General features: G+C 32.8%; 1 protein-coding gene across 2 annotated transcripts in view; it reads right to left on the bottom strand.

Annotated features, from left to right (window-relative positions):
- Phip (pleckstrin homology domain interacting protein) overlaps positions 1 to 17,476 on the bottom strand; it is a 122,771-nt gene that overhangs the window by 37,198 nt on the left and 68,097 nt on the right. For both annotated transcript variants that reach the window (XM_047557577.1, XM_047557576.1), the window contains exons 16-21: positions 15,528 to 15,656; positions 14,071 to 14,296; positions 7,932 to 8,069; positions 6,993 to 7,176; positions 3,685 to 3,802; positions 1,049 to 1,189 (exon numbers count right to left, since the gene is read on the bottom strand). In XM_047557577.1, the coding sequence (XP_047413533.1) occupies positions 1,049 to 1,189; positions 3,685 to 3,802; positions 6,993 to 7,176; positions 7,932 to 8,069; positions 14,071 to 14,296; positions 15,528 to 15,656 (936 nt within the window). The remainder of the gene's footprint in view (positions 1 to 1,048; positions 1,190 to 3,684; positions 3,803 to 6,992; positions 7,177 to 7,931; positions 8,070 to 14,070; positions 14,297 to 15,527; positions 15,657 to 17,476) is intronic.

Raw genomic sequence — 17,476 nt, 5'->3', positions numbered from 1 at the left:
ATAGCTTAAAAAGGTTAAGAAATTTGCCCGAGGCAGCACAAGTAGTAAGCAATAAGCTTAATTTGAGAAGTCAAGTCATTTTATTCCAAACGTTTGACGACTTTCTATAAAAATGGTTCATTGTTAAAACTTGCTGGGCACATTTGGATCATTCTTCGAGAGGATAATGGAATATATTCATTTATGATTTAAATAAAATATATTTTGGAGAAAAATTTTCCCGTTTTGATACTTTAACAAAAAACATGAATTAGGACCATTCCAAAAAGTTCTGAAAACTACCGGTCCACACCACTGTGCCAAGCTTGATGACTAACTTTTAAATTGTGGTTCAAGCAATCTCAATAAATTAATATTGGCTTGTTCATAGAGAATATACTCAGAGAATATTCATATATGTCTAATACCACAAGAGAAAACACTGCTCCAAAAGTGAATAGCTCTCAATATATAAAGTGACTACATCTCTGAAACTCTGACTTGACTAAGGGGAAGAGAAATGATGAGAGAAGGAATAAGGACATGGTTTTAAGTACTGAATAACATTGGTTTGTGATTACAAACTGATGACCTTTGCTAAGAGAATGGATAATTTAGATGGAAAAACTTATGGATGCAATTATGAAAGATGAATACTTAAAAAAAAAAATCACAATGCAGTTTTAAACTGGTACTGAGATTAAACACTAACCCAAACTGTCAAATGCCTATTGATTCATTCTCACAGTTATACTATAACATCATGTTATTATTTTAAAAGTCTGGCTTTAGAGTAAAGGGAACCTGCAAGTAATCCTTGCTATAACATTTAATAGTTAGGTGGATGTGAATTCTAAACACCTTTGAACCTCAGAACTCACATGCAATGTGATTTGTTTTATGGATTTAAGATTATGAATATATGTGCCATGCCCAGAAGTAAGTCTTCAGTGAATGGAACTTATCAATAATATAATACTTAATTTGTCATCTTTGAGTTAAATTTATATCAATGAAAGACATATTAAAAAAATGGATAGAGAAATTTATGAAAGTGCTGAGATCTTACATCTGAAGAACTAGTGCCATTTTCTATCTCCTCCAATGGTCTAGGAGTCTCTTCCAGTGCAGATCTTGTACGATAATTGTGTTGATTTGCTTGTTGCTTTTTGGATTCCCCAAGATCCAGGAAATGCTCATGAGCATGATTCTGGAAAAAATTAAATAAAATTTATTCACAGTACACTTAAAAAATTATTAAAGAATTTGTTCATATTTATCACTGAAATGAACTAGATTATAAATCAACTTAAATATTTCAACATTACATCAAGTTAAATCACAAGATAATAATACACTGAAATCTACTTGCTAATTAACAAGTTTAAAATATCTTTTTTCCAATTAAGTGATACCAACATGAAGATTCATGATATAAGACTGATAAACAATGAACACCTCTGTACTAACACCAAATCTATAGAACTGATACAAGAAAAAGAACAATGGGCTGTGGGGTATAACAGACAGAAGCCAATGGAAACCAAAATAGTGATTTAAAAAACAAAACGAAACACTATCCTATGTCTCTTTTGCTGGCAATAAATCTGAGAAGCCTTCTGCAACAGATGAGAACACAACCAATAATCAAAAACCTGACAAAATCCACGGTGACAGAGATAAACTCAACAAACAAGGATATGTACCTGAAAAATAAGTTAAATAAAGCAACCTCAAAAGCAAATAAGAAAGCAACATATTCGTAAAATAAGTGCAGTCTTGTAGAAAAACTAGACAATTATGAAAAAAAAAATCAATTGGTCTTGAAATTAAAAAAACAAAAACATGAACTTTAGAGAATAAGACAGTGGACTAACCACATAAACTGACATATCTACTACAGAGCTGGAAGATGAAACAGAGGATGACCATTATTACCTAAAGCATCAAATAAAAACAAGCTATAATAAAGAAGCTTTCGGAGCAGAATACAAGAAATGAAAAAAATACATTTGGACATAGTGAAACTTGAGAATATAAACATAAATAAAAACACTAAAGATTTTCTTTAAACAATGTAATTGACATAAGACTTATTACACAACAAGAAGGAATAGTACCTTTAAATTGCTGACAGAAAATAACTTTGAAGCTGTAATTATATTCTCACAATTGAGAGTACAATTAGTATTCACATACAAGGAAACAAGATTTATTCCACATAGATCCTCTCTAAAAGAATTACTAAATGGTTCTGTAATTTTGTAAAACTTATGGGAAATATATGAAGGTACAAAAAGGAAATAATGTTCAATGACAGTGTCACAAATTTTGACTAATCCATTGTTAAAACATTTCTACTTACTCAAATCTGTCATTAAAAATTACTATTTGCTGCATTTTTAAAGTTTTATCTATAATACCCAATTCTATAAGATAAATTCCAAATCAAAGAGCATAAACATTTTAAATGCCTTGATAAATGATGTAGTGAAAGAGAAAACCAGCTGGCAACCAATATTTCTTCTCCTCTTTTTCCACAAAAAAAAAAAAAAAAAAAAAAAATTTGCTTTATTAGGTTATCGTGTGACTACATTTTTGGCCAATGGGGAATCTGGTATGATGTTACTGACCAACATCAAATAGCCTTCCTCAGGAGAACATATGTGCCCTTTGCACCTTCCTCTTTTGATCATCCATTCTACAATCTTAAAAATGAGGATGTTGTTATATTAAGGCATGAGTCAAATCCAGGAGGGTCACAAAAAAAGAAAATTCCAGTCCTCAACAATTAGAGAGTAGCAAAAAAATGAAAAAATTCCAGTCCTCAACAATTAGGGTACCATATCAGGCCTGGACTATTTACTTAAGAAATTGGTATATTATTTGTTTAAGCCACTGTGAGCTGGGTCAGGAAATCAGTTAACTTTTTTCTTGGACCTCAAGTTTCAGATAATTTTCCTTGACTTTAGACTCAAAGGTTTTCAAGCTAAGGGGAAGGTAGGCGGGGCAATATATTCTTTATGAATCCTTGACAACAAAGTACATATATCTTTCTCTGATTAGGGGATGACCAACTGAAATCCGCTGGATCCAAAAATTTTGCCAGAGTAGGATGACAGAAAGTGGCAAAAAAAAGAGGGACAATACGCCCCTCTTAATGGAAAAACTAAGAACTTCTATAGCAGAACTAGCTGTATAATAACAAATAAGTAAAAAAAAAAAAAAAAAAAGATATAACAAAGAAACAAAACAAAACATTGCTCTAGAGTATGCAACCAATGACTGAACTAAAGAGCTGTGTTTAGGCAGATTATAATTTATTAGACAATGAATACATATACAAATTGGCATTTGAAGAAATGGCATGCTAGAAGACAGGAAACAAAATGTAAAAACTTAATGGTAAACAGAGAATACAAAGAGATAATCAGGAATTACAGTAATTTTATTTCATTATTCTGCTTAGAGTATTAACATTTTTAATTGAAAAAGGGGCCTTAAAATGGCCATCCCCAGTTTAACTCCACATCATGTAAAACCACAGAATGGGATAAAAATTGAAAAGCGCTGTTCTCCATGTAGGTATGTCAAAATACACCCTCCTACTTACTGTCAGATATATCTGAAAACAACAAATTTTTTTAAAAAAAGAAAGTCATCATACTTACACAGCAAACAAACATCAAAGCAATTAATATTTACCTTTGAGACAGTAAGTATTTTATTCTCTTTTGCAACAGTTAAGTGTTTCCTTTTCTCTTCTGATCTGTAAGTCTTTATTTCTTCTTCTCCCTTTGCAGTTCGCCACTCTTCCTGCCGACTGGAAGAGAATTTTAAAAGCTCTGTATGTTAATTTCACAATTAATATTCCTCTAGAAGGAATGTTAATTTTTATGCTACTCATGTTTTCTGTATGGAAGCATGTGATAAAGATTTCTGAGTTTAAATTCTTAATTCTTAGGCTCAGGACATTCAGCATTAAATGACTGGAATACTGGGAAGAGGCTGACTACAAGAAATTACTGCTTCTGCTATGGTTTTTGGCAAATCAAGTATTAGATTCTGGGACCACAGTTACTCTTAGGGTAATTGTCCTAAGGGTTAGAAATTGGATTTTTTTTTTTAATTGAGTACAGGGTTTGTACTTTGATAATTGTGTACGCCACATAGACAGCAGAAATCTTAAAAAACGAGGCATAACAGTCTCTTAAGGTTGAACTAATGTAACCCTTTAAGATCTGAAAGAAATTATTTTCTTTCCAGTGAGACACAAGTTAGGTAAGAACTACTAAAAATATTCAAACTCTATTCAGGCATCAAGATGAAACTGAACAGAAAAAACTGAGGGACATTCTAAACTTCAATTTCATGAAACCTGAACTCACAGGGAAACAGAATGTTATTTTTCAATTTAATTCCTTACAACTTCAAAGTTTTTAAGCTGCCATTTAAACTTTCAATTCTCCCAGGAGAACTGAAGTGGGAAGGGACTAATATTCAAACTTAGAGCACTTATATATTGCTGATACTTTATGACTAGATATTATTGTCATTTTACTTAACTGTAACTTCTCCAATGTGTCTGATTATAATTATAAATGGGAAATGAGTGAATTAAAATCTTGTGAAAACAACAGGCCTTGGATTTAACTTTCTTTATTCTTTATTTGAAATAATCATAGATTCAGGTACAATTATAAGAAACAATTTAGGGATATTTCTTGTATCCTTTATTCCCTCAATCTTCCAAAACCATAATATAATAGCACAACCAGGATGCTGCTGCTGATGATACAACACACTAATCTCATTCAGATTTCTCACTTTAATTTCCATTCACTTGTGTTTGTTCTACAAAAATTTATCTTAAGTGTACATTTGAAAAATCCATCACACCAGTCAATACACAGAACATTTCCATCAGCAGGAAGATTACTTGTGGTATCCTTTTGTTATCAAAATCACCTTAGTCATGCCTCCCTCCAATCTTAGCAATTACAAGTCTATTCTTCATCTCACTTTCATAATTTAAAATATGCTCCATAAGTGGAATTGTATAGTATACAACCTTTAAGATTGTTTTGTGTATCCATAGGTTCTTTTTATAGCAGAGTACTCTATGGTGTGGATGTACCATAGCTGATTAAACCATGTATCCACTGAAGTACATCTTAAGTTTTTCCTGGTGCTGAGCTATTACAAAGAAAGCTGTCTTACACTTATATATAGGTTATTGTGTGAATACGAATTTTCATTTCTTTGGGATAAAGTACCAAGAAAGCAACAGCTAGGTCACAGGGCATATTTAGGTTTTTAAGAAAGTGTTGACCCATTTTCCAGAGTGGCTCTACTATTTTATATTCTCACCAAAAATTCGTGAGTAATCCAGTTTTCTCTACATCTTCTCCAGCATTTGATACTATCACTTATTTATAATTTTAGCCAGAGGTATGTAGTGAAATTTCATTGTGGTTTTAACTTGTATTTCCCTAGTGGCTAATGATTTTGATTATCTTTTCAGTTGCTTATTTGCTATTCTCATAAGTAAAAGGTCTATTCATGTCTTTTGCCCATTTTCTGACTGGATTGTTTTACTTATTATTGAGCTTTAAAAGTTATTTACAATGTTAAAGATATCAGCCCCTTTTGGGGAATATGCGATTGGATTTAGTTTTATTTACTGTACTAGTATGGTTTATTTCAGAGTCTTTTAGAAGCAAACTTTAAACTAGCCACCAGGGGGGAATTCTAAAAGATCCCCAAAGGAAGAGTAGTAAGTGTGGGGGACAAAGCTCTACAAAGGCCAAAGTAAGAATAACTCTTGAAGAGAAAGACTTGGCCTTGCTTGACCTTAGGCTTAATGGTTAACTACAATGGTAAAGAGAGAAAAAAAAGTAGAGTATTTAAAGAGAAACAAATCTTTACTCCTCAAGTTTCCTTCCATGTGCAGAACCTCAGCCAAGTATCAATCACACATCTTTTCTCATTCCTCTCCAAGGGAAGCATCAACTAATTAACTTGTATGCTCTAGAAAGAAAACCCAGCTTAGGATGGCCCAGTCCTGTGGCAACTAATTGCAATTGTATACATTCTGCTTTGCACTTTTAAGAAGCAAACCATCCCAGTGGTTTGGGAGGCTGAGGCAGGAGGATCACAAGTTCAAAGTCAGCCTCAGCAACTTAAGTGAGACCCTGTTTCAAAACAAAAAATAAAAACGGGCTAGGGATGTAGCTCAATGGTTAAGTGCCCCTGGGTTCAATTCCTGGCACAAAACAACAACAACAGATAACCAGGTGTCTCATACCAGGAAAAATACAGTGACCATCGGCTACTTATATTTAAGGTTCAGTACTAAGAAGTACATTCTCCTGCAAATAAAAGTCACATCCTTTAAAACTGTAAAAAAAATAATATTCTCATTTCCTATGTGTCTTATTCTCCTCTGTTATTTTTCAGTTGGTTCAGAATCTGTATTGAAAAGATGGGTGTTATTTATTGAACCCCGTTCAACATTAGAATCAAAAAACTGGGTGTCAACTAAAAATGTATGAGTTAGATATAAATTTTACAATAAAAGAATTATTTTAATAGACAAGATATTTATATGCCAGTAAATGTTTTTTCTTTATGCTTCTGAATAATATGGAATATATAATTAGTAAAATTCACTAAAACCCCTAATTACAAAAAACTATATGAAATGTGTTTAAGATACAAACAAGACAAACTAAGATTTACATACCAATCTTAAGCTACTCAATAAAATCTGTTTGGTACCAATTAATGTTTTTTCCTTCCATTCATGTTAACACATTCCATCTCATACTATTTACATGACTCACTCCTAAAAGCAACATATTTAGAAAATTTTCTACAGTCATAAATAGCTTAAAATACTCGCTTTTCAGATAAGTTTAAAAGAAATTGCAAGGCTAAAAAGATATTTTAAAGACTATAATTCAACATGAAAGCAAGCAACTATGGGATAAACAAATTAATAATTCCCTTACCTGGCTACACCAGCTGATAGCTCAGGTACTACGACCCTTCGACTCCATGCTACAAGATCCCGCTCTGTGGCTATTTCACTCCTTGGTGCATTGCTATGCATTTGCCGCACACCTTCAATTTGTCCACTACGTCTTAGTCCTACATTTGGTGGTGAATGAACCTCTGAGGTAGAACTTACAGAGCCTAAGGAAAAAAATTAGTATAGTAAGTTCTATTTAGACCTACTTCTCCATTAGTTTGTAATGGGGGGAAAAATCAAAATTACTCTATTGTCCATATGAAACTCAGTATTAAAGCCAGTAATTAAATTATCAAATCAGGAGCTAAATCACAGACAAAAGGTTAATGAAAACACAACATGGTTATTCAATTGATAATTCAATGAATCATAAGTATGGACTGTTAAGCCCTAAGCACTGTAAGTAAAAATCATTACTTCATAGGAAGCAAAATGAAACTGAAGGACATTTATGGTTCAGTAATTTGTTTTGGTTTCTTCAAGCTTTATAATATGCAACAATAAGGGTGATGAGTTATTAAAAATGTGGCTGTAACTATGTTCCAGAAATTACTGAATAAACTGATTTTTAAATATTTTTCTGGGCTGGGAGTATAGCTCAGTAGTAAAGCACTTGCCCAGCATGTGCAAGGCTAAAGATTCAATCCCAAGTGCTGCAAAACAAAAATCTCATTTCTAATGTTTTACTACAGAAAATTTGAAAAAAAATGCATACATTTAAAAAAATTCTATTATCTATAATTTAATGCCTCATATTATGAACATTCTTCAGATCATTAAACAATATACAAAATTATAATCATCTTGACAGCCCCATATTTCATTTTAGGGATGTACCACAATTTAATCACTTCTCTGTTAAGTCTTAGATTATTTCAGAATTTAAAATATTTCACTTAAAATAAAACCTTTTGCTTACCTCTACTCAAGCGGCTGGTATTACCAATACCTGCTTCACCAGAACGTCTAAGGTCTTGTTCTTGTTGTAGTCTTTGAATCATGCTGTCCAAAGGACTGATTTCCTGGTTTGCTTGCTGACTTAAAACTTGGTTCAATCCTATGCAATACCACAAACATGTTACGAATACTTCAGAAACTGTTCAAACCATTTTACTCATCAGCCTTAGAGTCCATAATTAAATGTAAATTTTGTTGGTTAAAAGACCTAAAATTAACAACTATAAATGATAAAGCAAAGAAGGACAAAAAACAAGAGAAAGCATAACACACCCCCATATTAGCCCATTAATGGTAATGATGAGAATGAGTATAACTGCTTTTACTATGTGTTTACCATGATTCAAGCACTCATAATCCTTAAGTAATTCAGTTAGGTATGTATTATTAATTCTACTTTAAAGACAACAAAAACCAAAATTTACCATTCAAAGTCATAGATCGAGGAAGTAGCAAAAGTAAATTTTCCATTTAGAGTAGTTTCTTTAAAAAAACACAAATCTCATTACCTATGTTCTCAAAAGAACTTTACAGCTTCATTTATGCAACAACTCTTTGTCTACTATGTGTTAGGAATGATGGTAAGTACTGGGGATACTGTGATAATAAGTAAGAAATATCGAGATCCCTGCCCTGCAGGAGCTAACATCCAGATGGGGAAAGTAAATAATATACCTATAGATAAAAGCAGAATGTGAAAGATTTTAAAGAGGGTGATAAGATTCTTGAAAAAGGAGGGAGAGAGAGAGATGGGTAATACCTGTGTTGAGTTGGAAGTTAGAGAAGTTGTTTTTAAGAAGTCAGTATTTTAACTGAGACTTGAATTAGCCATGTGAAAAGTTAAAACTAAGTTCACTCCAGATGGTAGGCAAGAAATTCAAAGGCTCTGAGATACAAAAGAACTCTGTGTATTAAGATCCATCCTGCTTTTCTAGCATCAACTTTTACCCATAATAATCTCAAAGGGCCATTTGACTCTTCTACATTCCTAACAGGAAATACTGTTCGACAACAGAATTTCCACCTAACAATAAGCTTAATAAAATCTAACTCATCCTTCAAGCACCAACTAAAAATGCAACCCCAATATTTACTCTGTAAAATCCTCCCAAACTAACTGATAGAATTAGCTGCAAACCTCTTTCAATTCCATACCAATCTATACATCATAGTACTCAGTCCAGTATGTAACATAAAGGAAAGCCCAATAGTTCCTCAAAAACGTGGACTGTCTTTAAGAATCTTAATATTTTCTACCAATATCCTTAATGAACATCGATGCAAAAATTCTCAACAAAATTTTAGCAAATCGCATACAAATATATATTAAAAAGATAGTGCACCACGATCAAGTGGGTTTTATCCCAGGGATGCAAGGTTGGTTCAACATTCGGAAATCAATAAATGTCATTCACCATATCAACAGACTTAAAGTTAAGAATCACATGATTATTTCAATAGATGCAGAAAAAGCATTTGATAAAATACAGCATCCCTTCATGCTCAAAACACTAGAAAAAATTGGGGTAATGGGAACATTCCTAAACATTATAAAGGCCATCTACGCTAAGCCCATGGCTAATATCATTCTAAATGGTGAAAAACTGAAAGCGTTCCCCCTAAAAACTGGAACAAGGCAGGGATGCCCTCTTTCACCGCTTCTATTCAACATCGTCCTTGAGACTCTAGCCAGAGCAATCAGACAAACCAAAGAAATTAAAGGGATACGAATAGGAAAAGAAGAACTCAAACTATCCCTGTTCGCTGATGACATGATTATATATTTAGAGGAACCTGGAAATTCCACCAGAAAACTTTTAGAACTCATAAGTGAATTCAGTAAAGTAGCAGGTTACAAGATCAATGCTCATAAATCCAATGCATTTTTATACATAAGTGATGAATCTTCAGAAAGAGAAATTAGGAAAACTACTCCATTCACAATAGCACCGAAAAAAATAAAATACTTGGGAATCAATCTCACAAAAGAGGTGAAAGACCTCTACAATGAGAACTACAGAACACTAAAGAAAGAAATTCAAGAAAACCTTAGAAGATGGAAAGATCTCCCATGTTCCTGGATAGGCAGAATTAATATCGTCAAAATGGCCATACTACCTAAAGTTCTATACAGATTCAATGCAATTCCAATTAAAATCCCAATGATGTACCTCGCAGAAATAGAGCAAGCAATTATGAAATTCATCTGGAAGAATAAAAAACCTAGAATAGCTAAAGCAATCCTCAGTAGCAAGAGCGAAGCAGGGGGTATTGCAATACCAGATCTTCAACTCTACTACAAAGCAATAGTAACAAAAACGGCATGGTATTGGTACCAAAATAGACAGGTAGATCAATGGTACAGAATAGAGGACATGGACACAAACCCAAATAAATACAATTTTCTCATACTAGACAAAGGTTCCAACAATATGCAATGGAGAAAAGATAGCCTCTTCAACAAATGGTGCTGGGAAAACTGGAAAACTATATGCAATAGAATGAAACTAAACCCCTATCTCTCACCCTACACAAAACTCAACTCAAAATGGATCAAGGACCTCGGAATCAGACCAGAGACCCTGCATCTTATAGAAGAAAAAGTAGGTCCAAATCTTCAACTTGTTGGCTCAGGATCAGATTTCCTTAACAGGACTCCCATAGCACAAGAAATAAAAGCAAGAGTCAACAACTGGGATCGATTCAAACTAAAAAGCTTTCTCTCAGCAAAGGAAACTATCAGAAATGTGAAGAGAGAGCCTACAGAGTGGGAGAATATCTTTGCCAACCATACCTCAGATAGAGCGCTAATTTCCAGAATCTATAAAGAACTCAAAAAACTCTACACGAAGAATACAAATAATCCAATCAACAAATGGGCTAAGGAAATGAACAGACACTTCACAGAAGAAGATGTACAAGTAATCACCAGATATATGAAAAAATGTTCAACATCCCTAGTAAGAAGGGAAATGCAAATCAAAACCACCCTAAGATTTCATCTCACCCCAATTAGAATGGCGATTATCAAGAATACAAGCAACAATAGGTGTTGGCGAGGATGTGGTGAAAAAGGAACACTCATACATTGCTGGTGGGGTTGCAAATTAGTGCAACCACTCTGGAAAGCAGTGTGGAGATTCCTCAGAAAGCTTGGAATGGAAACACCATTTGACCCAGCTATCCCACTCCTTGGCCTATACCCAAAGGACTTAAAATCAGCATACTACAGAGATACAGCCACATCAATGTTCATTGCTGCTCAATTCACCATAGCCAGATTGTGGAACCAACCTAGATGCCCTTCAGTTGATGAATGGATAAAGAAACTGTGGCATATTTATACAATGGAATATTACTCCGCAATGAAGAATGATAAAATTATGGCATTTGTAGGCAAATGGTCGAAATTGGAGAATATCATGCTAAGTGAGATAAGCGAATCTCAAAAAACTAAAGGACAAATGATCTCGCTGATAAGCGGATGAGGACATATAATGGGGGGTGGGAGGGGCTAGCATTAGGTTTAGGGTTAGGTTTAGAGTTAGGCTAAGGAGAGCAGTAAGAATGAAGGAAAGAAGGACTGTGTAGAGGGAAAAGAGGGGTGGGAGGGGTGGGAGGGGTGGGAGGGGTGGGGGGGAGGGGAAAAATATAATAAACATCATTACCCTATGTAAACGTAAAAAAAATAAATAAAAAAAAAAAGTATAAAAAAAAAAAAAAAAGAATCTTAATATTTTCTAAAGATAATACTAGACATAAAAAAAAAATCTGATGATGCTGAATACAATATAAGAATATAAGACATGAAAAATATTGCCATGGGAGTAGAGACAAGAGCAATTAATATTAGGTGTGCAGGCATGTAAGAGTTAATTGCAATTTAAAACTAGACTTAAATTGGGAAGACAAGAATATTTTAAATGTAGAGGTAAGAAAGGTACGGGGAAAAAACTACATACTAAGCATATGCTATTTTATAAGAGAAAACTATAAAAAAAGAGAAAAATTAATTCTATAAAATAAATAACTTATCCCATATTACAAGGCTAGAAAATTATAAAAGCACAGAGGTAAAGTTGAAATATCCACACATCTTTCCTGATTTGCTGTTGGGAAAACATGCCATGTTTGAATATTGATGAGTAATAAGTACAGATCAAGCTTACAACTGAGGAAACATAAAAAGTATGCTGTCCAGTGTCAATGCAACAAAACTGCATTCAAATCAATTTATTATTATAATACCCAGGATTTACTTTTACCTAACTCTGTATTTTAATAAGAAATTATTATTGATCTGGATTTGCAAACAAATATAGTTCATAATGATGCTACAGGTTTAAAAAATTTTTCTTTTGTTCTATTCTTGTACTTAAGAAATTCAAAACTATTTTTTATTCTGAATTCTGTGAATCAGAACACTGAAAATTTTGTGACTCAGTATGAAGCCACAATTATTGCTAAAGGTTCCACCGTGATCCTCTAATAAAACTGGTTTCTCTTTTATTTGAGCTCATTTTTGCTTTATATTCTAAGAACAGCTTGGTGTGAAAGAAAGAACAATGAACCAAGAAGCAGAGGTAAGAGTGTCTGTGATTCCGTGACACAATACTGTTAAACTTCATTTTGTCAACTTTTAGGACAAAAAATACTATAGATAAAAGAATTAAATATTATCTATGAAAGTTTTTGTTAACATTATTATATGGAGAAAAAAAAGCAATGATAATAATTAAAGAGCACTGGAATTTTAATAAATGAGTCTTTTTCTTATTTCCCCTATGCCTGAAATCCCAGCCTATATATACCTATTTTGAGACCTGGGCAAAATCTGACTCTTGCCAATTGCAGTACCACAAACTGAAGGCATTCTTCCTGATTTTAGTCCTATAACCAACACCTCTCTAATACTGAGATTTCTGTAACCTGAAGATCTGCTTAGACAAATACTAGTTCTCAGATTCTTTGGAGTTTATGCAGTATCCATGTGCTGAGTCACATGAGTTTCACATACTCAGGATGTTCAAGTCTACACTCCTCTGTACAAGTAGTAGTAAGGACAAAACTTCTAATGTGTTTTCTTACCCTCCATTCTAAGTGGGCATGCATGTGTCATTCCAAGAGCAGCCCTTTCTATCCATTATGTCCATCTTCAAAGCAATTTCATAACCAATCCTTTACAAAAAAAATAAGATGGGTTTGCTACACTGCAATGGGATTGATTTTACTGTGCTTACAGAATGTAAATTCATTTCTTACTCATCACAAAATCTACTTGGAGGTTCTGTCCATTATGCCAGTTTAAAACATAAAATATTTTCATAAATTTTTCTAGTTGAAAGTAGAAAAATGCATAATAATATAACTGGCTTAATCTTTTTTATAGAGCTTCTCCATTATTTTCACTTAATAAATCAGTGCTATACTTGTCAAATAAGGAGAGGAGTTTGTAGACCTTGTCTCAATTATTTTAATTCCCATTCAATTCTTCAAGTAATATGACTTTTACACTCCATTACTTCACTGAAATAGGTAATATTCTTCAATCGTATGTTACTGCTTATAATCCTTTAAAAGTTGATCACTTCTTAAAATACTCTTCAATGTGAATAGGCAATCTAGTTATAACTTTTGTCACATACTATTATTCCCTCCAATAATATCAATCACAAATTTTCACTATGCACTTGTTTATAATTATGCTTACTCATCTATCTAACCCACTCCATGACAGTATCAATCATATTTATTTAATTTCCTACAGAATATTCAGGACTTAGCAGGTCAGAAACAGAGGATATTCTCAATAAATGCTGCTTAATGAATGAAATAAGTGAATTGATTCATCACACAACAAATATAGGGACAAGTCTATTAGTCCTCAGAGGCTGTAAATGGATATAAACCAAAATTATTGTCTTAAATCTCCATTTTAATTATCTAATAATTCTTAAGCATTATTCAAAGAACTTTAAAAAAAAGTATAAAACACTATTTTTACTTCTCATTTCCTCAAAACAAGTGTACTCAATTAGCGAATTTTTAATAGTTCAGTGGAAAAAAACAAAATTTGGCTGTCTCTGAAAATAAGCACTTACCTGAGGATGTTACTCCCATCTGTGGGATGAGTTGCTCCTCTCTGCAGTTTTCACGACCAGGAACTAATCTCTGATATCTTGATGGATGAGGGTTACCATCAACATCAACCAAAAAGGGGGGAGGCATAAGATGAGGTGCCTGCTGAGTCTGTTCATCCAATACAAAATTGTTGGCATCACGGATAAGAGGCCGATAATCACTATGAAAGAACATCTGATCTGCTATCTGTAAAAAGAAAGGTTCATAAAAGACTGGAAAAATTAAAATTTAGTATTATAAAGATCTATAAAACTTCTAGTGAAAAATATTTTAGTACAAATTATGACATTAAGCAACAATTTAAAGGCATTTTCTGGGGCCCAGATGTAAAATGCTTGCTAAGCATCAAAAAATGAGGCCTTGGCCCAATAAAAAGAATTTCTTTTCTTGAAATAACTGTAAGCAAATCTTTGTATTTGTCACATTAAATTTTATGATCAGAAAAGATGTTATTTTCTCTGGAACAAGGAACAGACTGTATATATCAAAGAGTTACCCTTAAAAATAAGTTATTTAATTTTAAATGTAATGGTAAACTCAAATCTAGGCATAAACCATACAATTTTACTTTCTCAGAGCTACCATACCTTATCTTAATTCCTTAGGCATATAGTAAGCATGGTTTATTTACTTATTTAGGGAGCTAGGGATTGAACCCAGGGTCCCATTCAGGATAAGCACATACTCTACCACTGAGTTACACGCTTAGCCCCATGATTTCTGTAATAATATAAAAACTAACATGATAAGATATTCTAAGAGTTAGTGAGGATTTTCTCTAAAATTTTTGTGGTAATGTAAAATTAATATGTGCTCAGCCCTGATACATCTGATGTCAAAATTTTATTAATTTGTAATATCAAATAAATGGACTACTAAAATTTTGCTATTTTCTAACCTTTTATTCAGCTTCGCCACAAGTAATTTTTTTATCCACTAATTTTAAAGACAAGATCTTTAGTAAAAACAAAACAACAAAAAAGAGAAACATTATTTACTGTAAGTGGGTCGAACATTTTTAGAGAGTCATAGGAAAATTAAAGATTCATATCCTAGATATAATGTATACTGTCTATATAAACAAACATTTCCCATAATTTCAAAGAGTACCTCTATGGATAGTGTCTTTCATCTCCAGTTAAGATATCTTGAGTTAAGAACTCAAATCTAGTTTGTTCTTAAAGATTCAAATACAGTTTGTTCTAACATACTCATTACCTAATTACAGAAGAGTGATATTTTAACAACTATCTTCACCTTCCTTTCTAAAACATAAATGGCCAGACTAGTTAAAATATGGTTATTTAAGCTTTATATTGACTTTGTATTGATTCTCACCCACTCCAAAATAATATAACTCCTAATCACCCATGGATATAAATAAGTAAGAAAATGATATATATTTATTATACTCTACCTTGTCATATTTGCTACTGGACCCAAAGCCAAAAATTAAAAGATGTCCATGAGAGTCTGTGCATGCAAAATGCTGACCATCAGGAGAGCATTTGCAGTCAAATACTGCACCATGTCCTTGGCCTTCAATCTGAAATATATTTAACCAACAATCAGAAGATTCCCACTAAAATACTACTAGAATTTTATGATAAAAGATGTATAAGTATACATCCTAATGAAGTGAAGATTAAGTATAACGAGCACAAGCACAGTACAATAATAAAATTGGTGAATATTCATGAAAAGTGCCAGATTAACAGCCTTGAAAACCAAAGAACTCTATTTATCCACAGACCATACACAATTCAAGAAATAAAAGAACGCCAATCTCCCCCACCCTTTGAAGTCTGCTTCACGTTTTTAACCCAGATTTAAAATGTAATTAAGCCATACATTTCATCTATTTCCATCCATTCGTGCCCTTTCTGCAAAGGCTGACAAAAATGTAGTAACTGTAGCGATTTTTGGATAACTCTTGGAATCAGTAGTCAGAGATCACTGCTTATAAGACACTAAAATTCATTTTTTTGGTAATAAATTCCCTGGTGGTCTGACTCATCTTTTAAATGGTGAATTTCAAAGGTTAAAGAAAAGGTTTTTTTTACCTGATAATTGTTTTCTGTTTTCCAGTTCCATTAATCCAGAACGAATGGGTTTCTCCCTGCAACCTGTCAATCAAACAGAGGTGGCCAATCACCACTCTGAATTTTTTGTTCTCAGTGCTTCTTCAGACTATGTTCCAGTTGAAAACTTCTTTAGCAGTGTTCTGAAAGAGGTAAAAACTCTACCCTATCTAAAGCACATCTAGGGATTGAATTTCAGAAACAACTGAAATAGGGAGTTGACTCCCTAACAATAAGGATGATTTTCAACAAATGCAATTTGGATTTCTGGATTAGCAGAATCGGAACACACACACATTATCAGGTAAGAAATACCTCCTTTCTGTTCCGGTATCCACTGATCTAGAACAAATTGAGTATTATTAGTAATATCCCAGGAAATATCAGAAAGAGTCAAGTGGTAACTTTCTTTCTTTAGTATTAAAAATCTGGCATAAGGATGGATGCACGGTTCACCAAATGCACAAGTGAGTTAAAATTCAGAAGAAGAACACTGTTTCTCAAGGAAAGTTTGTATCTTGGTCAAAAAGATGAAACATCACTATGAAAAGAAGGGCTCTGCCTAAGAAGTTAATATTGCAAACAGGACTGCCTCAAAAGACAACTAACTTTTCTTTTTGCTCACTGAAAAAGAAGAAATGTATATAATGGTTCTTATTAATGTTGTTTTGGATGGTGATAATAGAAAAGAATGAATAACTTTTCTTAAAATATAATCACAATCAAGAAAGCTAGTAAGCTTGTCTAACGTCTAATACACATAAAAACTTACCATAACAAAAATAAAAAGAACCATAAGTGAATAGATTTATTTATTGGATATGAAGAAAACTGGAGAATGATAACAAAGGAAGGTAAGTGATTCTAAGTCTACTTTAAAACAATTCAAAAACAAGAAGGAAAAGAACAATTTCTCCTGATTAATGTAAGGGCATTAGTAGCCAAATACATTTGCCAAAAAAGATAGACTACAAGGAGAAATGTCAGGATTTCGCTTTTGAATGTTTTTCTAGACAGAGTTTAAAGTTACATGAACTGTTATAAATAACTAACCACATGAACAAAGTTTACATCTAAACAGAATTTTACATCAAAAACTAAAAATTATAGAAACTCCCTTAGCTATATGTTGTTAAATGATTTATCTTAGTCCACTCAAAATTTCACAAAAACAAGAGACAAAACAAAAAAACAACTACTTTATAAATCCACTCTAGTAAATGCTACCAGAATGATAATACTATTATCAGTCTAGGTTTACAATTTTAAGTATACCATAGTAGAA

This window comes from Sciurus carolinensis, chromosome 7, assembly GCF_902686445.1.
Source record: "Sciurus carolinensis chromosome 7, mSciCar1.2, whole genome shotgun sequence".
Lineage (NCBI taxonomy): Eukaryota > Metazoa > Chordata > Mammalia > Rodentia > Sciuridae > Sciurus > Sciurus carolinensis.
The sequence above is the reverse complement of the archived record's forward strand: the minus strand, read 5'-3'. Positions and strand labels throughout refer to the sequence as shown.